Here is a 23,552-nt window from a genome sequence, read left to right as displayed (position 1 = left end):
CAAAGGGTGGTCTTTAACAAATAACAGTGTTTGGGTTGGTAAATTCAAAGAGCTGGTGTAGTTGGCTGCATGTGTCTCGCTGTTGATGCACTGTGAAGGCAAAAGTTTCCCTGGTGAACATGCCTGTCCATCACCAATCAAGGACAGCGCTGGGAATCATGTAAAGTATAGCACTGAGGGATCCACACTGACTAGTCTCCAAAGAATGGTGACAGAGGATAGCTAAAGAACTTCTTCCCAGAAGCCAGAGGATGCAACTCACATCCATACAATGTGACTGATTTTGACAGATCATCAGTGTATAGAATTAACTACCAGTGAACAAATTTCCAAACTTTGGAAATTAAAGGCATGTTGTCATAATAATTTTCCCATAAAGATGAGGATTCTAACAAACACTGACAAAAAACAGTCTAATGTTAAATAAGGGTAAGCAACTTTTTTTCTTCTAGAGGCCATTTTGGATATTTATAACATCATTCTCCAGCCATTTAATATTATCAATAATAGACAGGCAGGCTAGAGACAACCAATAAGACCGACTGGAAGTTTTCATGGCTGCCCCATCATGTGCCAAATAATTTCTCAGGTTGTATATGACCCTCAGACTGGGCATTCCCACCATAATAACAGAGAAAGAGGAAAAATGGTGCCAGCTTCCTAAAATTTGGGACCTTCCCAAAGTTAGTGAGTACAAGAAACTAATTTTTATTGAACACAGTGCACACAAAAGAAAGAACTGATTATGTCTGGTCAGGGCCAGATATCCAGAGCTGGTGGGGAGGGGTGGGGGAGACAGGTTAGGGCCCATTTACTACATGACAAACAATGAGTGGGGCATCCAAATTAGCTTAAAACTTCTTTTTTATTCTTTTTGTCTTAGAAGAAAATAAAAAGTGACTCCTATTGGGCCCAGAGTTTGGCCTAGTAGTAGAGTTCTTGCCTAGCATGCAGGAAGACCCAGGTTCGATTCCTCAGTACCACATACATAGAAAAAAGCCAGAAGTAGTGCTGAGGCTCAAGTGGTAGAGTTTTGGCCTTGAGAAAGTCCAAGGACAGGGCCCAGACCCTGAGTTCAAGCCCAGAACTGGCAAAGAAAAAAAAGGGACTCCTATTGACTAGTAGACAGAATAGTTCATGACAGTGAAAATCACTGGTAGAGAAATTATGTGTTTCTCTGCAGGAAACTGAACTGCATTGTGCAAAATCAGTTCCACAAAAATAGACAGTAGCACATTCCTTTGGGAAGAGTGTTCTGAGACTTGTTGCACAAGATATAGAAAAGGGTAAAGTTGCCCTTTTTAGTTCTCGGGCCCAGTGGATGCTGGGCATGGTATAGACGCATGGTGGCCAGAAGACTCACCTTCTAGGAGGCCCTGCACTTGTGGGTCCTAGACTCTTGAACAGGGACAAAAACCTTTCCCTTAGAGCCCCTGCCCTGCTCACCTCTCCAGGCCGTGGAGTGGGCACCAGATCATAGTAGGGTACCCACTTGATGTGAGACTTCTCCACTGTGACCCTCTGCATGTACTTGCCATGAGAGAACACTGCCTCCACCGTGGATAGCGTGTAGGCACACACTGCTGACAGGCCCACGTTGTTCCTGCAAAGGAGAGGCCATGTGAGTGCATGAAGTGAAGCTGGGCACTGGGGAACAGATACCATTTTCCCAGGGCAGCACTTACAGCTGTGGGGTGAAGAGTGCATAGAACACAGGCTCCTTGAGGTCTGGGGACCGCAGTATAAAGACATCTTGTAATATGTCGAAGGTCAGACCTATGTCTGCCTGGGAGCAGATCAGCCTAGCCTTCAGGAAAGAGGTCCACTTCTTCTGTAAGATCCTCAGACCCCCTCGGTCTCCCTGAAACCCCAGAGACAAGACATGGTAAGGGAACCTGGATGTCCCATCCGCATGTGGTCTGCATGCAGGGTGTAATACCCAACCTCAGTAGTTTATAGCATGACCTGGACAAGCCTTGCTGAGTAAAAGGAAAGCAGACACTTTCCTGCTAGCTCAGATCAGGCTTTCTGGCTCAAAATAAAACAAATAAAAATCCTCTCTCTTAAAACTCATCTAATGATAACTCATCTAATTACAACTGTTCCACAGCACTCTGAATGCCACTGGGTTCTGACACAACGAGACTGTTTCTTGGCTCCTGTCCATCTCCAAATAACCTGTAAGTGAACCATATGGACCTGGTTGGTGGCAGGCAGCCTCTAGACATGAGACTTCTCTTGGATAAATGGATGCATGTCCTCTTTGACAGATCCAAACTTCTGATTCCATGCTGACAACTAGGTGGTCCTTAAACACTGTGCAGTGGCCAAGGGCTGAGAGGAGTCAACTGTGAACTCTCAGGACTTCATGGCTGGGAGAGAATAAAACTGACCTACCTTCTCTATGGTTACCTCCCCATGATTTCAGTTACAGAGATTGAGATTCTGTTCTATTTATCATTTATTACAGCTAATGCCTTATTTTATCTACTTTATAGACTAAGGCATATGTGTACAGGAAAACAGTGCATAAAGATTCAGCGTTGTCTGTGGTTTTAGGCATCCACTGGGAATTCTTAGAATGAATGGGTCCTGGAAACCAGTGAACTAAAAATAGAAGGCATGCTTGCCAAAGAATATAACATGAAAGAGTCTTCTTTTATCTTGGACACAATGCAAGCCTACTCCTTTCTCATCTCTACCATGTAATCATAGGAAGGCAAATGATGAAGCATGTAAGAAGCCTTTATTTTTCCTTCTGATGTTTTAGCAGACTCATAGGCATCTGAGGTCTGTGTGTACAGCGTGGCATCGATGGGGAGATAAGTGCACATCTCATCTCAGACCGGCAGTGAGACAAGATACAGGACAAGAAAAGGATTCTGAGGGGAAGACAGAAGTCCTTAGGCCAAGCCTCATAGCATGAATTTGGTGGGGTATATTGCATGATCTTGGTCATGGATGCCATGCAAACCCTTATCCCAGGGCTAGGTGTCACGATTAGCCAAAGTAGGTCCATTGTTCGTATCCTGACAGCTATGGAACTACAGTGGTGGTGGAGAGTGAAGGCACGGACACCTCAGGCTGGGCTACTGTTAGAGTGGCTCAAATACCTTCTGGGAGCCCTGCTCTTGCATTAACCATCCACTAGGACTGCCATGCACCATCCTGGCCTGAACAGGGGTGGTTCACTGCTCTGCAAGCTGGGAAGTGAGATAGCCATGGGTTAAGAGAAACCTGATAACTAAGTGAGCCCTGGCTAGAGAAGAGCTAGACAAACAACTCAGATACACACAGCACCCACTTTCTGCCTCGTGTGCTAGGCTGTTAAGGGGAGAGCACACTTAAGCCTCCAATTGTGTGTATCGGTGGCATGAGATCACTCTTACTGACTGGAGAGGTTCCAATAATGATCACCTCATGGAAAGGTCACCGGGCAACTGGGAACTGAATGACTTCCATGGAGGATTAGCTGCAGCTAATCATCTTTTGTGAGTCCTGATGTCACCCTGCCTTTCCTAAAAGGCCAGCTAAGCTACCTTGAGGTTTGCTAACTCTACCCATGGCAGTTGTCTGGTGTTATGCATCTGCTTTTAAGACATCCTTGCCAGGCTGGGAGTTTGGCCTAGTGGTAGAGTGCTTGCCTAAGCATGCACAAAGATCCAAATTTGATTCCATGGTAGCACATACATAGAAAGAGCCAGAAGTGGTGCTGTGGCTCAAGTGGTAGAGCTCTAACCTTGAAAAAGGCCAAGGACAGTGCTCAGGCCCTGAGTTCAAGCCTCAGGACTGGCAAAAATTAAAAAGAACATACATCCTTGCCACCAATATCTCCACACACATATACTTCAAGCTTTGGGCCTGATAAACATTTTGAAGTGTAGTTCTCACTTCTTAGCCTTCCCTTACTAATTTGTGATTCATTCTTGAGTTGACTAAGAGCTCCTAATAGTGGGATTCTAAGTCCCAGAGAATCTACTTGGCACACTCAACAAAGCCTAACTTTTCCTACAGCCCTGGGGAGGTCTAAGGACAGTGCTAAGGGGTGCAGCCTGGGTGCCGTTGTCATCTTAGTTCCCGTGGACACTTGGTGGAGGGAGAGGGAGGAGGGAAGAGAGCTGGGGTTCTGATAACAAATATATGGAACCTGCCAGGCCTCTCAACAGTGAATGATATGGCAGGAAGGGATTGGGGGGGGGGCAGGAAAAGATGCTTTTCCAGGCCTGCTCCCACAGAATGGAAAGAACTTCTAGGTCAGCAGGGAGATCAGGGCTCACCTTGCACACTCTGGCAACGCGGGGGACCTTTAACTTGGAAATAAAGTCATACTCCATAGATACTTCAGTGAAGAAGAAGTAAAACCTTGTCATCATCATGCCCAGGACTATCAGAGCTTTTCCGGATCACATCCGAATAGATGAATCTAGGCTCTGCAGAGACACGAGACTGATTGTCCTTACACAGAGTGTGTCACCACCTACTCCCATGGTGTCACAGGCAGTCAGTGCAGCTTTGGGGTCAGGGACTTCCCTACAAAGATATCTGGAGTGTGTGCGCCATGTTGGAATCAAACTACAGAGCCAGGAATGGTGACAGTACCATGCCCAGTCATGTCTGCCTCACTGTCCTCAAGTTCAGAAAGATGGCCCTGATTCTGGCCCTACAAGACAATGTTCCGGCTGGAAAGCAGAGCCTCTTCTGCTATAAAGTACAGACCCAAACCAATTGACCCTGGCCAAACGAAGCAGTTGCTCTAAGACTCTGGCCAACTCTGAAGAGAAGTTAGCTGCCTCTGCATATCAGACCACAGTATCCATCCCCAAAGGTTGTCTAGAGCTTTTAAGGAGTCCTAGAATATCTCTGGCCACTCCCCTCTCCACAGGAAAAAGCCAATCACCAGCACCTTACCACCTGTTCCCAGAGTCACACATAAGCCAGCTGTCATCTGGAGGTAGCAGGCGCTGGAGGTGTGGCATAAAACCTGAGCTTTTATTGCCATGCCAAAATAACTCCTAATGTGACAAATCTGAGTTTGTCATTAAGTCAAGGGTCAGTTACAGAAATCTCTCAGCATAGGAGGTTAATATGACCTTAACATAGTGCTCTGTTAGCATCGAATAAACCAAATAGGATGCCCTGGTTTCTGGCCAAGTCTCTGAAAAGTTCCATTGCCTCTAAGGTGTAAACAGTCCAGGATGCTGAAAGGTCAGGGAAAACAAGAAGAGAAGTGGCCACCCAGAGTGCACTGTAACATCTTACCATTACAGAGCATCTTACCATACGGCCACTGGATGTTGTCTTCTGCACGCAAAACATTGTGGGAAGGATTTCGAGAGATGGTGTACCGGCTTCCTAAAAAATTCTATTCTGTCCCAGAATATAGCTCTCCATCTTTAATACCCCAGGAACATGGAAGAGGGAGATTAAAAAAAATAATTAGAACAACCCCTCCTTTGTGGCATCAAGATAAATTTCTTTGTAACTTAATTAAGTACCACTGTAGAAGACAAAAGCAGCTTCCCAACTTCTGAGATGCCCTCTAGTTCCTGCAGCCATGTCTTTTCTTTGGAATAACAGTGGATGCCATGTTCAATTGCATCACTGAGGTTTCCAAGCAGTGACTGGATGCAAGCAACCACTTCTCACATCCAATGAAGGAATGACAAATGCACCTTTCTATACCATATGTTACAGAACCATCCCAAGTTGAAAACACTGTCACTTGAGACACACTTTCATTCAAACAACATAGTTTACCTTGCCAACCATACTTGTGCTCAGAACACTTACATAGTCTATACGGAGGGCCAAAGCTCCTCACTCAAGGTCTGTTTTGAAATCAGGTGCAATGCACTGAACATTGCACTAAAGGAAAATGTTGAATGGCCATACAATGTACCTCCCTTCACCATAGAGGGGAAAAACTGTGAATGGAATTATTCTAATCTAGGCACTGTATAGTAGTATACACCTCTAAGAGCTACAGGCCACTGCTGAAACATGAGACCACTGTAGGCAGCTCATGTTTCCGGGGCTAACCTCTCTCCCAAAGAGGAATGTCTGAACAGTGATTACCAAAGATGGATGTAAAGTAGTATTGCTACCTCAGTGGTGGCTATCCCTTTGAATGATGATTTCAACTCTTCAGGAGTCTGTGCCAAAGGATAAATACCTACTTTTGAGGCAGCTGATATTAAAATGATACCAGGGCTAGTCACCAGTGGCTCACATCTGTAATCCTAGCTACTCAAGAGGCTAGGATTTGAGGATCAGAGTTCTAAGACAGCTACGCAAGAAAGTCCATGAGATTCTCATCTGCAATAAACTACGTGGGGGTGGGGGGGAAGAGAACCGAGAAGTAGAGCTGTGGCTCAAGTGGCAAAGTGATAGCTTTAAGCAAAAGAAGCTCAGGGAGAGTGCTCAGGCCCTGGAACTCAAGCCAGAGTATCAACACACACACACACTGAGATCAGGGGGCCAGCCCTAGTGGCTTACACTAGCTGTTCAGAAGGCTGAGATCTAAGGGTTATGGTTCATATCTAGCCCAGGAAGGAAAGTCTGTGAGACTCTTACCTCCAATCAACCATCAAAAAGCCATAAGTAGAGCTCTGGTTCAAGTGGGAGAGCACTTGTCTTGAGCAATAAAGCTCAAGGACAGTGCCCAGACTTTGAGTACAAACCCCAGTACTAGCCCTTTCCCTTCCCCATCCACACACACACAATGAAATGAGACCAGGGGAGAAAGACAAAAGAAGGAATTGGACTTATTATTCTATGTGAGCATAGAACATTTGGCCATAAACTCCAGGGAGAAAGCCTGAGGAGAAGGACTCACCAACCATGACGGATGTGTGACTGTGTGCAGGATCGTAGGGACACTTGCGTTTGCCTTCTTCATTTCTTCCCAGAAGCTCAAAGGATGTTAAGTTCTACAATTGAATGAAAGCAAAGGCATCCTAAGACATCTGGATTTTCAGCCAGGCATCTGGGGTCTAAGCACACAGCTGCAGCTGTCAGCAGTTCATTTTCTAGAGTGTTTCACCAGTGCCATGAATCCCCCGAACCCTGCCTTGAGCCACACTTCAGCTGTGGACAAAGAACAAAAAGGAGCCATGTGGGCTGTACATTCTTTTCACAGAGTGGTGAATCTTTACAGAGAAGCATCACTAACCACGCCCCACTCCCCCCGCCCCCCCACCACCCTGCACGCACGCACGCACGCACACGCACAAACACACAAACACACACACACACACACACACACACACACACACACACACACGGAGAGATGTCTCCATGGCTGACCTCATAATACCCGCATGTTTTGGGGGTACAAATGATCTTATGCCTCCTTAGAGTTCTCCATTCTTCTTTAATCACTGTTCAGGCTGTTGTGAGCCCCAACTGACCCACAGGGAAAGTCCATGGTCTTACCAGGTAGTCACAAGTGGGCTGGAACGCGCTGGTCCCACACACATACAGGAAGCTGGCATTGAGAGGTTGAAGCACCTGAATGTAGTTGAGGCAATCTGTCTGTGGGGAAATAAAAATCACCTGGCTGTTTGTCCAAATTATAAAGTCTGTTCTGAGCTTCTCTCCCTGTCCTCTTCATACAATGGCCTATTTTTTCCACAGACTGTGGAACAAGTAGTGTTGGACTATTTAAGGATATAATAAACTGGATATGCATAAACTATAAGTTCACTAGTCTAATTTTATCTCTGCCATTTCCGCAGTTCATACATTCACTGGGGCTGGAGGAGGCACTCATGGTGGCACTGATAGTACTGAGACAGAAAGGGGGACAATGAGAGTGACCCGCTTCGCTGAATCTCAGTCCTATTATTTCCTTTAGTCTCTTTTCCCTTCTTTCTCTTGTCTGTTGGATGGAATTGGTGCACCTTTAAACCAGAGTCCAGTCCAGGGGACAGCCATGACTGTGTCAGATGAGTCATTAGGAGTTGTGAGCGGAGGCCGGCTAGAAGGAGAGAGCAACGTGGAATGCACAGTCTCCCCAAGTCACAAGTTCAATCTACTGGGTAATGGAGCTCCCACACTGGGATTCACTTTTCCGAAGTCAGGTGCTGTGGTCAGGCTAGGTCCAGGGGAGGGCTTCTCAGAATTGGGCACCTACAGGCTCCAGTGAGTCTGACCCCTGGCTCCATGGCTGTCTACAGAAAGGACATAGAGGGCTCAGTTCTGTGGGTCGTGGGAGGGCTGGGGCAGGTTCTAGGACCCAGGGCATGTTCTCTGAGGCTCAGTCACCTGCATCTATCTGTGGAGCAGAGGAGCACGTGGTCAACCATCAAGTAGCATTTTCTGAACCCTTCTGCAGGACTAGAAGAGTTGGTGGAGTTGCATTTGTTTCAGTGCATCTGATCTCCTGGCAAGTGTTCCCTGTCAAGGCAGTCCCTCAGAGATGTGTGTCACTTTCTGACTTTGGTGAGACAAGGAATCAGGAGGTTGAATCCCTGAGAGTTCTGGGAGTCTTTGGAGTGGTGAGAGTCATCCTCTCCTATCCAGGGTCACATCTGGATAGGGCAAGGCTGTGTGCTTAAGACCCCACCTTGATAGATCTCCTTCAGCCAGAGCCTCTGACCTAGCTCTATGAGGGGCCACTGGTCCAGGGGCTTTGGGTCACAATGGCCAGTGGTCGGCCTGGGCAAGGCAGAAAAAGGCCTGAACAGGGCACCTTGCAAAGCTTGGGTCATAATCAAGGGCTCAAGGGAAGAGCTGTGCAGAGGTGACATCACAATGGCTCAGAGGACTCAGAACCCCGGGGTCCTCCCAGGAATTCACAGTCCACACAAGCCTCGGAGAGTGCACTTGTGTGGATCGTGTCCATTGCAAAGATGTTTAGTTGTTGCTGGCAAAGTGGTCGAGGCTCAGGCCTGAGTGATGCGCGGAGAGGGTTCCTGGGGCGCCTGTGTCCATGCTTTGTGCGCCCTGGCCTCCGCCACCGACGCCTCTGGAGATTTTTCCGGAGGAATTCTAGGGTAACATGGGACAGACCAGGGCAGGAAACGGCTAGGACACCTTCTACCCTCATCTCCCTGTGCATCACCACTTTTCCTTCCCGCGTGTGTGGAGGGGGGGCAGGGGTGTGTGCGGGGGGGGGGTGTCCCTGTGAGTGTCCCTGTGTGTGTTGCTGTGAGTGGTCAAATGTTTGCAGTTATTTGTGTGTGTCCATGAATGTTCCTGTAGTGTTGCACATGGCACTTGAACTGTCCCTGTGTGGTTCTCCTCCAGACTGAAGGGGACTTGTCCCCAGGCACGCCCGATGCCTGCGGGTCAGAGTTCCCCGCGGCAGGCACACTGCAGGAGCAGGTGGACCACCTGGTGCTTGCCCAGCTGCTGGACAACTCCACCTTCATCCACACCTTCTTCAATAGCTACAGAAGGTGTGCAGACACCCTTCAGGTCCTGGACCTGCTGTTTACAAGGTGAGTGCCAATTCCAATAGCACAGGATTCCTGAGCTGCAGTGGAAGCCTTGGCAGTGGAGCCTGCAACGTGGGCTGCTCACACAGACTTCCTCTTTGGCACTTGCCACTGCCTGGGGAGAAAAGCATGGAAGTCCTCGGCTACCCTGGCACAGGCACACATGCTGCACTGTCCTGTCTAGGCCTGCAGGCTCTTCTCTCGGGCTGTGTATCTCTGAGGCCTCCAACAAAGCACTGTCCCTCTTCAACAAGAAGGCAACCCGTTTTCTCTGCATGACCTCGTCCACCTAGATAGAGACAGAGCAGGGCTGGCTGGGGCAAGTGCCAAGGCACCTGTACTCCTAAGCTCATCACCCAGGGGTGATGCATGCACCAATGGTCCTCATGCATGGCACCAATGGGAAGTAGTGCTCATGGAGGGCCAATATGCAGGCAATGTGCTTGGTGGTACAAGAAGGGCAGACATGGACTGGCTGACCTGGGCTAACCAGTGATGCTTCAAATCCTCAACAGGTTCACGACTTTGGAAGCCCCCATGGGCTCCTCTGGACAGACTGACATCCTCCCGCATTCCAGCGAGGATGTCATCCCTCGAAACAAGCTCTACAAGTGAGTGAGTGGGATTAGATCTCCAGCTAGGGCATGCTCCACATTGGAGAAAAATCCATGGGTGTGTGTTTGTGTGTATGTGTGTGTTACTCTGGTGCTCATCTTTATGTGTGTCTGCATGGTTGCGAGTGTGTGCTTGATTTCGAGTGTGAAGGTCTGCGCGTGCGCGTGGGCGCACTCGCGCACACTCCTCTGTGTGTGTGTGCTGGAGTTGGGGCTGTGAGTGAGACACGGCCCAATCAGGAGCTCTGAACACCTATGATTATCAAGGGAGTCATGGGATCTGGGCATCCTCGGCAGCAGAGGGAAAACCCCAGGCAAGGGCTACTCATATGAGGACCACTAGAGGCTGGGTCCACGGCTGAGCCCCACGAGAAGGCATGCTCCCCACACACCTTATGAAGCAGGTTTGCTCAGCTCACCATGAGCTCCAAAAAAGGCCAAGACACATCTTTGCTTGGTCAGCGGGCCTGACATGCTGCTAGGGGTGTGAGGGAGAGCTCAGCGCCACGCTCAAGGGTGTTCTGGAAGGCAGACAGCCCTGGTAAGCATGCTAGGAAATGAGGCAGCAGAGCTCCTGAGGACGTGTGTCACACCCCTCTACATATCAGGCCGGATAGCAAGCCATCTTGGAGTCTAGCATGTAGAGAGTGGCCCAGGGGGGAGAGGAGGAAGGCACTGGAAAGAGCAGAAGGGGCCAGAACTGCTCCCAGCATTTGGTCTTGGATCCCTCCTTGGAGTTCCTCGGCCGGCTTAGCTTAGATTGGCTGACCAGGGGTGGCACAGCTCAAAGGTGCCCCTGTTGGGATGTGCTGCTCTCTGAAAGGGCAGCCAACATCACAGGGGTGTGAGGATGACCCCGGGAGGGGCTGGCCTTCATTCACACTCTGCTTCCCACCTATTCGCCTCCAGGGCCATCTCCTGCCTCCTGAGCACCTGGCTGGATTACCACCCGCAGGACTTCTTGGCACCATCGCAGCATGCCTGCCTGCAGCGCCTGTGCGCACACCTGAGGCTCTACATGTGTGGCTCTGACCTGGAGCGCCGGGTCTCCCACATCATCGCACAGTTGGGGATCCGGGAGCCCAGACAGACCGAGGCTATGGGTGCGCAGCCTGGGACTGACCCACAGCCTGGGAAGGGGTGGAGGTCACAGGGCACCACTGGCTGGTGGAGACCCCGGAAGTAGCCATGGGCTGGGAGCAAGAGAAGCCTGAAGCCTAGCGTGGGTGCTGGCTGCTTGAGCAATAGGCTAGGTGGAAGTTCCCAGGCGGGCAAAGCTCAGGGAGGAGGGGGTGGTGGCGCTTCTCCAAGAGTCCCAAGCAAGCAGGCACGGAGAAGCTCTTGTGTCGTCCTGTCCTGCAGCTCCAGCAGCAGCCCCGCTGGCCGATGATGCCATACCATCTTGGGATCTGGACTCCCGGCCACCAGGGAATGCGTGCCCCAGCCCAGTGGGAGGAGCACCAGCAGGAGCCCAAGCAGAGGCCACTTCAACCTGCAAGATGGCTTGCAGGCCTGCGGGAGCAAACCCATCCTGTCAAGAGGAAGGGCCATGTGCCGGGCCAGCTCTGCTGCCCAGTCCTGAAGGGGCAAGAACAGCCAGTGCTCAAGTGCCTCCAGCGCCCACTTTGGCTTTGGCACCCTGTGCCAAGGGAGCTGCGCTGCCCAGTGCTGAGCTGGAGCCCTCTTGGCCCTTGGCTCCGGAGCCAACTGGGGCAGGAGAGCCAGTGCCAGGTGGGGAGATGGAGCCATGCTCCAGCTCTCCTCCTCCTCTGCTCAGCAGCCAGGAAGAAGAAGCAGACGCCATTGCTGAGGAAGAGCCAGTAGACCCCTTGGCTGTGCTTCCAGGTCTTGAACAAGCAGCGTTCTGTGCTAAGCTGCAGTGGCTTCTGAGCTTGGCCCTGCTGCTCTGTGCTGTGGGAGCCCCAGCTGGGCTGCTCTCGCTGCTGGGAGCACTGACTCTGCTGCTCTGTGCCAGGACAGCACTAGGCTCTTGTGTCCAACCAGAGCCACACTCCAGCAGAGCTTCGGGGGGTGGTGCTGCTGGAGCAGCTGCCTGGAGTGCTGAGCGGGAGCCAGGTGCCAGCTGGGCTCCAGGTCTCAGCCCCAGACGACTAGCCATCGGTGCAGGGCTGCTAGTGTTTCTCATGCCAGCTCTGCTGCTGTTGCTCTTAGGAGGACCCACTGCGGTGCTTTCACTTCTAGGACTACTGATTCTGTTGCTCCGTGCAGTGAGAGCCTTGGGCTCCTGGGCCACATCCGTCCCATCTGCCTCCGTGGCTGCGGAGCACGGGGCTCAGGGAGCATCAGACTGGGGTACGGACAAGGAGCTGGCTTCTACCGGGGCCCCGGTCCCCGACCCCTGAGGACCAGCCTCCAGTGCAGACCTGGAGGTCTTTGTGACCGTCAGCATCTTCTTCTACCTGCTAGGAGCACCCTGGGTCGTGCTCTTTCTTGTTGTAGCACCGACGGTGGGGCTCTGTGTTGTGAGAGCTACAGCACCTGTGGCACCATCACAGGCCTCTGCCAGCTTGCGAGTGATGCTCAGTGCTGATGGAGCAGCCGCCTCCAGGGCTGCCACAGATCCACCCGTCAGCTCGGCTCCACCTCTCACTTCTGGAGAAACAGCCTCCGATGAGCAGCCACATGTCATTCTGCCCTTGGCTGCTATGCTATCTCTGGCCCAGACACCGGCTCTGGCCCTCTGTGTGGGAGGAGCACTCTTTGGGGTGCTCTATCTCTGGCAAGCGCCAGCCTCCAAATCCACATCATGGAGTGCTGCCATGGAGCCAGGCTCCACCAGGGCTTTGGAGCTCAGGCCAGGGGACACAGCAGAATGCAGGGATGACGGGGAGTCGAGTTGCAGCTTGACCCCGGTGCTCCTTCTCCAGGATGCAGGGGCATCCCCTGCTGAGATGGAGACCTCTCGCCTCTCCGCTGTGTTGCTCCAGGCTGAGGAGGCAGTAGTCTCCACGGCCGCCATGGAGACACCACACACCTTGGCTCTGCCTCTGAGTGCGCAGGGCACACTGGCTCCTGGGACTGAGCCAGAGCCTCCTGCCAACGTGGCTCTGATGCCCAGGGAAGAGAGGGCAGCTGCCAGCCTTCCTCACCTGCAGGCCTATTCCACCCTGGCCGTGGTGATGGACAAGGCTCCCTCTGCTTCTGGGGAATCTGAGCCAAAGGACACATCACTTCCTGCCCAAGAAGCTTGCCATCCTCCTAGTGCCACCAGACAGGGTGGGCGCAGCCAAGAGTTGCCTCCTGCCTTGGCTGCCCTTCCTCACCGTGTGTCAAAGCAGCTCACGGCAATGGATGTGGTGAGGGGCTGGGCTGGGCTGGAAGTAGTGGAGGCGGGCTTCCCATCCCCAATGCCACCCTGTTTCCTTGCCCCGGCACCCGTGCGTTCTTGCCCCAGCTTGAGCCCTACCATATCTAGCCATTCCTCAAGTGCAATCTCTCAAGACGACATGACACCCCACTCCACTCCCAGGAACTTTGCACAATCAAGCTCGGGGGCAGAAAGTCAGGCAGCCAGGACTTTGGGTCACCCTCTTCTGTGAGGAGCCCAGAGCAGCCCCAGCACTTAGAACGCACACCCCTGACATGAAGGGCACCTGATGTGTTGCCACGCAGCCTAAGGGGCTGGCCATAGTATGGGGTGGGTCCTATGCCAGCACTTATGCCAGAGAGAGACGTGCGCTAGCTAGGACAGGGCCCAAGCAAGGTCCTGCCTGGCCAAGCATGCTTCAGGAAGGACAGAGAATATTTGGCATACCACGGCCCTCCCTCTCCCACCCTTGTATCCTGGCAGTCCCTGAGGGCTTAGGTGTGCCGGGGGATGGCACAGCACACCCAGGTACTCCCACAGGGTGGGGGGCCTGCTCCCTGTTCTGAGCTCAATCTTCTTGTGTGGGGGACAGGGATGCCGCTGTGGTTTGTGACCGAGCCTGGTGGCCCTGGCCCTCTTCCCCAGGTACTGTTGGAGAAGGCAGAGCCCAACAACTGCCGGGGCTGCATCTGGTCCCAGAGGCACAAGAAGGGCAATGAAAACTTGGCCCCCACCATCCGGGCCATAGTCACCCATTTTAACAATGTGGCGTCCTGCGTGATCACCACCTGCCTGGGCGACCACAGCATGGAAGCCCCAGACAGGGCTCGCCGAGTCGAGTTTTGGATTGAGGTGGCCGCGGTATGCTACACCATGTGCTGGCACTTGCCATTTCTCTCCCGGGCATCTGGGAATTGAGCTCAAAGCTCTCTGTGGAGCCCAGTCCCTCCCTGCCTAGCACATGCTTCCAGGGCCAGCCATCCCCAGCTCACTCACTGCCTATTCTTGGCACTGTCCTGCTCTCAGCTCCTGTGGGAGCCCAAATCCTGACTGGGTAGGCCTAGGGCCCTCTCCAAGCCCTGCCATTCCCAGCAACCCTCTCCTGTCCAGGACCAGAGGTGGCAGCAGTGCCAAGAAACACTCACACAATCTTCATCTTCAGGGTTGCCGAATCCTGAGGAACTTCTCCTCCCTCCATGCCATCATCTCTGCGCTGCAGAGTGCAGCCATCTTCCGACTCCACAACACATGGAGGCTGGTCTCCAGGTGAGCCCCTACCACAAAGGAGAAGCAGGCATCAAACTCACTGTGCTCCAGCCCCAAACATTCAGGCTATGGACTTTGGATGGCGCACTCCTGGCTAACCCCAACTTAGGCAATCCTGCTCAGGCCTCTGGAAGCTCATGTCTGTCTTCCTCGAAACACACACACACACACACACACACCCCACTGTGTCCAGTAGAAGTAGAAAATGTAGCAATCTGCCAGCAAGAAGAACCTGCTCTTGCACCATGGGTCATTGGGGTTCAGCGAAATCATTTGTGGAGACGGGGGAGGCTTGATCCTCCACAAAATGGCGTCTACACACTCTCAATTCTCACCTTCTCCCTGGCCTCCCTGCAGGATTTCCCTGGTAACATTCCACAAGCTGGAAGCCATCACTTCGCATGAAAACAACTACAGCAAGAGCAGAGACCTGCTGGTGAAGGTAGGAGACTAAGAGGAGAAGCCACAGGCCAGAGGCCCGAGGGGAGGGGCTCACGCAGGAATCAGTACTGTCCTGAAAGGCTTTGTTCAACATCACTTGGGCTTCTCGTTGGAGAGGAAGGCCAAAGAGGAATGTGTGAGGCATTCATGCAGGTCAGGACATGTGGAGGCCTAGGAGGCCTCTGGGGACGGGATGTTGCTAGGAGCCCAATGGGGTCCAGGCATGCACAGGATTGCCTGTTTGGGGGACTCGCAATTACCCAGAGCTCTAGCATTAGGCTTGGGACCACATGTGCTATAAGCCCAAGGGAAAATGGCTGCCTCTCCCCAAACCACGTACCCCACTCTCCAGATGCCTCCCACTGACTCCAGCCCAATGGTTTAGAGGCACTGTCCACAAGAGGACAGCTCTACCCTGCTTCCTGTGGGGCTTCTGAGGATTCAAGAGCATGGGAGGACTCACTGGGCTTAGTTGCACACATCCAGACCCACTGTGTCCATCTGGAGCCACTGTGTGGCTCTCAGCTCATCTACACAGATGCTGCTCATGCTCACATCACAGCTGAGAGGTACCTAGCACACAGCTGCAGCTGTGAAGGACCTGAGAAATACTCCTGGACAACCACCACTATCTCCCTAAGAACAGAGAGAGGACAAGTGAGGATGGCTGGTCACAACTAGCCTGGCAGTCAAATCAGAAAGATGGACCCTCCAAAATGGGAAATGGAGTTGTAGCTCCAATGGCAAAACAGTAGCCTCAAAGTGCCAGTGTCAAGGCCCACGCACAGTCGCTGAGTTCTGTAACTAGAAATGACTTGAGGAAACTAAGCCACCACCCTGTCATCTTTCATGACACTCTTGCCACTGCCTCCCAGAGAACAACCCCTTCCATACAACACTCATAGAAACTGACCTGGGCCCAAGGAATCTGCTCTTCAAGCTGCACAGAGGCAGACTTTCCTACCTGGGCCTTGAGGACAGGGTCAGCAGACAAAGGAAGTTTTCCCACTTCTCTGGAAACCTACCCTATTCAGCTGAGGAAAGCCAGGACTTTGAGGTCAGCAGGAAGGAGTCTGATATTGCATATTCCCACCTCCTCATACACAGAGCAAAGCTCCCTGACTGGACTCTGATCAGAGTCTCCTGCTCACTTCCTTGGCTGAATTTCAGGGCACTCGACAGGCCATTGCCGCTCTCACCACCTCTTCTTCCTCCTCCTCCTCCTCTTCCTCCTCCTCCTCCTTCCCAGGACTTCAGTTTTCTCCTACTCCTCAGAGATACATAGCACACAGGCCACACCACCAAGACTGGGTTTGGAGTTGCCCAGAGGGGACAAGAAATGAATAGGCAGAGTTCTGAGAAGTCCCTGGCCCTTCATGTCAATCGGCACAACATCTTTGCTGGCAACCAGCAGGCAGGAGAAGCTGAGTCTCCCCACAGACATAGGGACATTCTCCAGATTAGGAAGCAGACAGAGGAAGCCACGCCCCCCAAGGAAATGCCACAGCACTCCGGGCAAGAACAGAGCCTAAGCTAGATTTCACCTGCCAGTTGGTAGGAGCTGGGGTACAGCCCACAAACCATGACACTCCCAAGACAAAGACAATGAAAGGGAAAATCTCGCACACGCAACAGTTCTGCTCAATTCTGGCAGGAGACCTGCAAGTTTACCACCAAGGAGAAGCGCCTCAAAGGAAGTCCCAGATGGTTGCAAACTATGGTGAGTGACTGGGATCTGGGCCACTTTGCCTGAGAGAGAAGACATACAGCCTAACCTTCCTCTGTGCCCCTTTGACCTCAGTCCAAAGGGTACCCAGGTAGAGGGGTGATTTGCAGGCTTGAACACGCTCACCTCGCTGAGCTAGCTGGCAGTGTGGAAGGGGGAACTGGACTCAGCTGAACCAGGGCTTGGCAGAGTCTGCAGGCAGGGTTGGTAGGCAGGGATGGGCCTGTAATATTTGAATTCTGCCTGTAGGGCAGGGGAGATTTTGTCGGGGGGTGGAGGGGCAGTTTGGAGTGGCAGCAATGGGGAATGTGCTCTGCACAGACCATGTCGCCAGTGCCCCCAGGACACTATGCTCTGGGAGACCCTGTGGGGCTGAGGGCTGGCCGAGAAGCCTTCGGGGATGGTGAAGGACTGGGCCCTGGATCTTGACCATCACACACCCAATACTACAGGTGCAGACCAAGGGCGTTGTTCCTTACTTGGGCATATTTCTAACGGACCTCATAATGCTCCACAGTGCCTATGAGGACGGCCACGATGTGAGTAGCCAGGGCCTCGCTGGGATCCTTGAGCCGCAACTTGAAGTTCTCCCAGACTCTGAGCTCTGGCATTCCTGGCAACCCAAGGCCATGCTCTGAGCTCAGTCCTCTCCCCCTCTGACCAGGGGCTTCCAGGGCCTGCCTAACCACTGAGCTGTGTGTATGCACAGAGCCCAGCTGGGACTTCAAGTCCCTCCACAGGAGATCCTGGGACACAACTGAAGCCAGGCTTTCCTAAAACAAGCAAGCCCTGTACCCGGAAAGGTCTTTCTACCTCAACACACAGTGTCTGTCCTCAGACAGTAGTGTCAGATACCACAGCACCTGAACTTGGGTTCATTCACCCTGTTCCCCAGCCTCCGCCAAAAGTTCGTCCTACTCGTGTGTGTGCACGTGGGATGCCCAGGCTACAGGAGGCCCTGAGCCCAGGTCCAAAATGGACAGGGGCCCCTTTCGAACTGCATTCATTCCCTTCTGTCTTCTAGGAAAGAACAAGGATGATGAAATTGCACAAGGTGAGCGGCAGCTGAACAGACAAGACAGGGAGGGTGGAGAGCACAGCTCTGCTCTGGAGGGGCCCAACCCACTGTGGCCAGCCCAAACCCCCCTAGCCCTAGCACTGCCCTTGTGCTCTCCCTCACCAGGAGGATGCAATCATCCAGCAGTTGAAGCTGCTACAACACAGTTGCAGCTACTATAACATCCAAGTGGATGCCACTTTTCTTGCCTGGTTCAGGGGCCTGGAGCGGCTCAGTGAAGAGGCCAGGTGGGTTGGCAGACACTGCTCAAGGACAAGGGCTGGCTCTGGAGTGGGTGCTGGAGAGGCTGAGGTGTGTACCTGGGTGCAGGGGAGCCAACAGACTCCTTGGAGGGACTCAGGAGGGGGTGGCCAGCAGGCTCTCAAGTCCAGGCCAACTATGGTAGTGGCATGAACAGGGCACTTGCTGACCTCAGCACCATGCCTTGTCTTAGCTACGAGCTCTCCTGTGCACTAGAGCCCCGCAAGCAGAGTAGCAATCCCAGCCTACCCAGACACAAGCTCTCAGGCAGCAAGAAGTAAGTGCATGGGCTGTGGGGGCAGGAGCCAGCAAGATGCTGGGCAGGGACTGGGGAGCCCCAGAGGCAGACGCTGACTTGTCCTTGCTGGGCTCAGAGGCAGCAGCTCTCTGGGACTCGCTGTGCTCCCCTTGCTTGTCTCTGCATCCATCCCTCCAACCCAAAGGGGGGTGGGGGGACCTTTGGGAAATGGGGATTGGAAGGATCCTACAAGGGAGCAGCAGGCAAGCAGGGTCGTGGGGAGCATGGTCTGGGATGGTGTGGGGGAATTCCCTCCACCAAGCCAGTCCTTCTCTGAATCCCCTTGCCCACAGCACTCACTTCCTTTTCAGTGCTGGCTCTCGCTGCTCATATCAGGACCAGGCCCAGCCTGGCCCCAGCACAGGAAGCAGCAATCGGGACACAGCTGACGGGCCCTCACACAGCAGTGCACACTGCCCTGGCCAGGCCCCAACCCAACCACACGCCAGCCTCCGGGGAGAATCCTGTCCACACCAGGAACAGGCGACACCCCGCATCTCCACTCCAGTCCTACCTGGCCAACTAGAGGTACACGTAAGGAGACCTGAAAGTGCAAGCTGCTCGCCTACACAAACCCGTGTGGGCACATTCACCCACACAGACAGACACGCACGCATGCATGTACACACTGTTTGGAAGGTCCCAGACATCCATCCAGTCTCGGGCACCCGTCGGGTTTCCACCCCTGTCCTGATGTGGTTGTTTCTGCAGATCGGGGCCTGTGCCTCCCTGCCATCTTCAGGGACATCACGCAGACACGTGACATGCAGCAGCCCAGCCTCTTCTTTGGCCTGCAGCACACCTGAGCCCAGCACAGCCAGCAGCCAGAGCTGGGCCTTAGGAGTGGGAAGCAGCGGCTCCCCACAGAGACTAGTTACCCAGAGGCATGGGGGAGACTCCTGTGTCATCAAGGTGAGCCTGCCTGAGCACACAGGAAATGTGCACAGAGGCATCCTGCTGAGTGGGGCACAGGGGCATTCCGCTGATGTGATGTCTCCCACAAGCCAGTGCACAGCCCTGGGCCCTTCTCCATGTCCTTACCCTTCCTTCCACAAGACAGATGACCTGAAGTGCACAGTAAGAAACCCACCATGCTATGCTGGAGGCACTGGACAGTGCCTAGGGCCCCTGCTGACAGGGAGGAGGGAGGAATGATGCTCCCTCACCAGGCAAGAATAAGAGCACACTTGGGACCCTGAGGAGTCCTGAAGCAAGAACAAGGGATAAAGCACAGGAAGTCCTTGGCTGCCTAAGGCACAGTCCACACCTGATCTTCTTCACTTTCCTGAGAGGAAGAGCTATCTAGAGCCTGGAGTCGGGAACAGGGCCTTCCCAGGCAATCTAGTCCATTTCCCTTAGACAACTGGCTGTCTCTCACACACAGGGAGGGAGCAGGGCTAGTAGGCTGCACAAAGAAATCCTGTGTGGCCAACCTACCAGAATCCACCTGGTGGCCTCACAACTAGTCAGGAGGGCAGGAGTCTGGCTGCTGGCGACATGGAAACAGCACAATATGGATTGTTTCCAAGTCAACTGGCCCAGCTTAGGAGAAGCCCCTTGCCTCTACCAAGTGCTCAAGTGAGCAGGAGTCCTGGCTCAACTCTGCTGCCTCATGCTTCCTCATCAAGAGTCCATACCACTCCACCCTGCCAGTCCTCTCCAAGCTACAATGACACTAGCCATCTTTACCAACAGTTGGGAAGCTGTGTCTTCCTTTCTGCTCAGCTCAGAGCCTCAGGAGAGGGAGACAAGGATCCAGGTTGTATCCTCTACCACTACCTCCTCCAGAGCACAGCAGGCCGGCTGGTAGGAGGAACTGGGGCCCTGGATCTGGGCCTCCTCCCTCTCTTGAGTTTCCATGAGTGTGTCTGATGAGTCCTCTTGAAATGCACACTTGATTCCTTAGCCCAGAGGCAAAAGAAATAAAGGGGTTCAGGCTGACAGGTGCTCAGATGGCACACTACTGAGGAGAGTGGGCAATGCCCATCCTCATGGGGGAGTCCTCTGCTGTGCACTGCAAGGCTTCCAGAGGATCCTTGGACACTGACTTGAGGGAAGACACACACACACAAACACACACTGGACACTGCACCTGATGATTTCTCTGCTATTTGGATGCAGGTGACCAAGCAGGAGAAGCTTAGCGACGACATCCTGGAGGCCACGGAGGAACACTGGCCGCACCAGCACAGGCCCAAAGACTTGGAGCTGGTACAGGACGCTTCTGAGGAACTGAGTGAGTCCCATGCAGACAGCCAGGAAGGGAAATGACAGGAGGGGATGCAGGTGGGGGTCATGGCTCATCCGAAGTGCTGGGGGCAGTGGCACAAGGGTGGCCTTTGGGCACGCTAAGTCCAAAGTGGATGCTGCATGCCCAGGGGTTCAGTACTGCCCCTCTTCTGCTGGATATGCCAGCCCTTGCACAGTCCTGCCGTGCCCTAACTTGCCTGCCTGGAGAGGGAGCCACCCCACAGAGATACCTCAAGTCGGAGGGCAGTGCTCACAGCTGCCAGCAGACCAGCTGGCCGCTACCCTCACTACAATACACTTTTCTACATCATGCTCACATGGGAAACAGGGCTTCAGAAAAAAGAAATCACACACTGGAAAACAGCTAGCCAAATCCCTTGATCTCTCTCAGCTGACCGGGGAAGAAAGATGCCCCTCCAGACCCCCAATAGCCAGTCTTATTCCACCAAACATCAGAGCAACAATCCATCCAGTGGCAGCCAACAGAAATACACTTGCATGACAAGATTTAGTGATGTGGACAGAGAATTCATAACAGAATCAAGCCCAGGTGCAGGCCCAGAATGAACTAGAGAGATCTCAGAGATCTCTGGAAAAGTTCAAACCACCTCTGTCACTGAGATTCACATCCCATTCAGTGCAGAGTACAAAATGTCTTAGGAGGAGGACAGACACATAGCCAGGTACGGACACAGAAACACACACACACACATGCCCGCACACACGCAAAAATACAGACAAGGCACATCTCAGCCTCCTGAGTAGCTAGGATTACAGCATGAGCCACCATGCCCCAGTTACTGCCTTTTACTTTGCTGCTATGGTCTTGCTTGATTTTTCCCGTCTGGACTGGTCACAGTCTTCCTATTTATGCCTTTCAGCTCAAATGAATGTGAAGACTGTGTCTGAGACCCCTGCGGGGCCTCCAGTTTTAGAAGATGAACATGATGACGATGCCTCTTCTCCAGTGATTGCTCCACATCCAGAGCACACAACGTCTGTATATACACCGACTGTGACTGAACCACTTCCTATCACTCCAACTCGGGACGTGGCTACATCTCCCATTTCACCTACTGAGAATACCACTACTCCACCAGATCCACTGACCCGGCATATTGAGAAGCAGAAGAAACCCAACATGTCTGATGAGGAGATCTTAGAGAAATTACGGAGCATAGTGAGTGTGGGTGATCCTAAGAAGAAGTATACGCGCTTTGAGAAGATTGGACACGGTGCTTTGGGAACTGTGTATACCGCCATGGATGTAGCCACAGGACAGGAGGTGGCCATTAAGCAGATGAATCTGCAGCAGCATCTGGAGAAAGGGCTGGTTATTAATGAGATCCTGGTCATGAGGGAAAACAAGAACCCAAATATTGCAAACTACTTGGACAATTACCTTGTAGGAGATGAGCTATGGGTTGTCATGGAATACTTGGCTGGAGGTCCCTTGTCAGATGTGGTGACAGAAATCTGCATGGATGAAGGACAGATTGCTGCTGTGTGCCGTGAGTGTCTGCAGGCCCTAGAGTTCCTACATTCGAATCAAGTCATTCACAGAGACATCAAGAGCGACAATATACTGTTGGGAATGGATGGCTCTGTCAAGTTAACCGATTTTGGATTCTGTGCACAGATAACTCCAGAACAGAGCAAAAGGAGCACCATGGTGGGAACGCCATATTGGATGGCACCCGAGGTGGTAACGCGAAAGCCCTATGGACCCGAGGTTGACATCTGGTCCCTGGGCATCGTGGCTATTGAAATGATGGAAGGAGAGCCCCCATACTTCAATGAAAACCCTCTGAGGGCCTTGTGCCTCATTGCCACCAGTGGCACTCCAAAACTTCAGAACCCAGAGAAGGTGTCGGCTATCTTCCGGGACTTTTTAAACCGCTGTCTCGAGATGGATGTGGAAAAGAGAGGCTCAGCTAAAGAGCTCCTGCAGCATCCGTTCCTCGAGGTTGCCAAGCCCCTCTCCTGCCTCATCCCATTGATTGCTGCAGTAAGGGAGGCAACCAAGAACAAGCACTGAGATGCTGCCCACCCCAGGGTCGGGGACATTCTCCCACGTCCTGAATTCTTAGTGTAAGAATGCTCCTGCATCTTGGGATTACGTCACGTAGCAACACGTGCCTGCTTGCAAACATCCTACCACCTGGCCTCTACCCCGAGCAAACATCCTACTACCCGACTCCCTACCCCAAGCAGTTCCTATACCCCACCCCCTCCTGCCTCTCCTGAAAAGGCATATAAACCCCTGTGTGAAAAATAAAATCTGCGGCTTAATCAGGACGCTTGTCTTGCTGCCTTCTTCGTGTCTCCTGTCCCTTTCATTCCTCCCTCTAGGTTCTTGGCCCTAGTCGACGTCCCGCTGGATGGGACAAATGGCGCCCAACATGGGGCCCGGGAGCCAGCGAGGCTGAGGAACGCTGTCTTCCAGGAAAACTTGGATCCAAGTGATTGTGTGACCGGCTCGGAGCTACCCACCCAAGACATCAGTTTCGGGCAATGCTGAGCAGTGAAGACGGCGCAAGTTAAGTGACTGGCCATGGCACAGGTATCATCGTCACAGGAATTGCTCATCTCAGGTTTAAGAGGCCCTCAAGACACGAGGAACTCGCCTTAAAAGGAAAGATTTAAAGGCATTTTTTGATCATGGGGAAGAATTATATCCTTGGTTCCCCAAGGAGGGAACCATTAATGAGATTAACTGGCAGAGAGTTGGAGATTGTTTATTAAGAAGATTCATGTTTTTATAAGAATTTTCATGTAATGATTGCAATTGTGGTCACATAAGGAACATTTTCTGCTTCAAACTATAAATAGTGCACACTTGCGCTTGGCCATGTACAGCGTAAATAGCCT

At 52.6% G+C, this 23,552-nt stretch overlaps 3 protein-coding genes and 1 long non-coding RNA gene across 5 annotated transcripts; 2 read left to right on the top strand and 2 right to left on the bottom strand.

The window, feature by feature from the left end:
- Window positions 1-9: 9 nt before the first annotated feature.
- Window positions 10-1,700, bottom strand: LOC150065198 (uncharacterized). The gene is made up of 3 exons (XR_016534923.1): window positions 1,686-1,700; window positions 1,536-1,603; window positions 10-90 (listed from the first exon to the last, which is right to left on the bottom strand). It is a non-coding gene; the product is annotated as an uncharacterized LOC150065198 (long non-coding RNA).
- Window positions 1,701-5,282: 3,582 nt separating this feature from the next.
- Window positions 5,283-8,379, bottom strand: LOC150065197 (semaphorin-4D-like). Of its 2 annotated transcripts, none has more exons than XR_016534922.1 (4): window positions 8,266-8,379; window positions 7,435-7,529; window positions 6,836-6,929; window positions 5,283-5,391 (listed from the first exon to the last, which is right to left on the bottom strand). XR_016534922.1 is itself a non-coding variant. In XM_090329767.1 (4 exons), the coding sequence occupies exons 1-4, from the start codon at window positions 8,269-8,271 to the stop codon at window positions 5,363-5,365; spliced, it is 228 nt and encodes a 75-aa protein (XP_090185893.1). In that variant the 5' UTR covers window positions 8,272-8,379; the 3' UTR covers window positions 5,283-5,362. The 2 variants fall into 2 exon arrangements, 1 of the variants encoding a protein (XP_090185893.1); XM_090329767.1 differs by having other exon boundaries at window positions 7,435-7,533.
- Window positions 8,380-14,160: 5,781 nt separating this feature from the next.
- On the top strand, window positions 14,161-18,425 carry LOC150065196 (ral guanine nucleotide dissociation stimulator-like). Its single transcript, XM_090329766.1, has 8 exons — window positions 14,161-14,243; window positions 14,545-14,648; window positions 15,006-15,090; window positions 16,744-16,809; window positions 17,268-17,354; window positions 17,840-17,869; window positions 17,999-18,120; window positions 18,327-18,425. Exons 1-8 carry the CDS (start codon window positions 14,190-14,192, stop codon window positions 18,412-18,414), a joined length of 636 nt encoding a protein of 211 aa, XP_090185892.1. The 5' UTR covers window positions 14,161-14,189; the 3' UTR covers window positions 18,415-18,425.
- An 804-nt stretch (window positions 18,426-19,229) lies between these two features.
- On the top strand, window positions 19,230-22,719 carry LOC150065195 (serine/threonine-protein kinase PAK 1-like; the record flags this gene model as incomplete). The annotated part of the gene is made up of 3 exons (XM_090329330.1): window positions 19,230-19,343; window positions 20,553-20,667; window positions 21,563-22,719. Coding segments are annotated over 3 exons (1,386 nt in total), but the record flags the coding sequence as incomplete, so codon positions are not given.
- Window positions 22,720-23,552: the final 833 nt, after the last annotated feature.

The sequence above is a fragment of the Megascapheus bottae genome, chromosome 3 (genome assembly GCF_031878675.1).
Source record: "Megascapheus bottae isolate mThoBot1 chromosome 3, mThoBot2.hap1, whole genome shotgun sequence".
NCBI lineage: Eukaryota > Metazoa > Chordata > Mammalia > Rodentia > Geomyidae > Megascapheus > Megascapheus bottae.
This window is presented reverse-complemented; position numbering and strand designations above follow the sequence as displayed.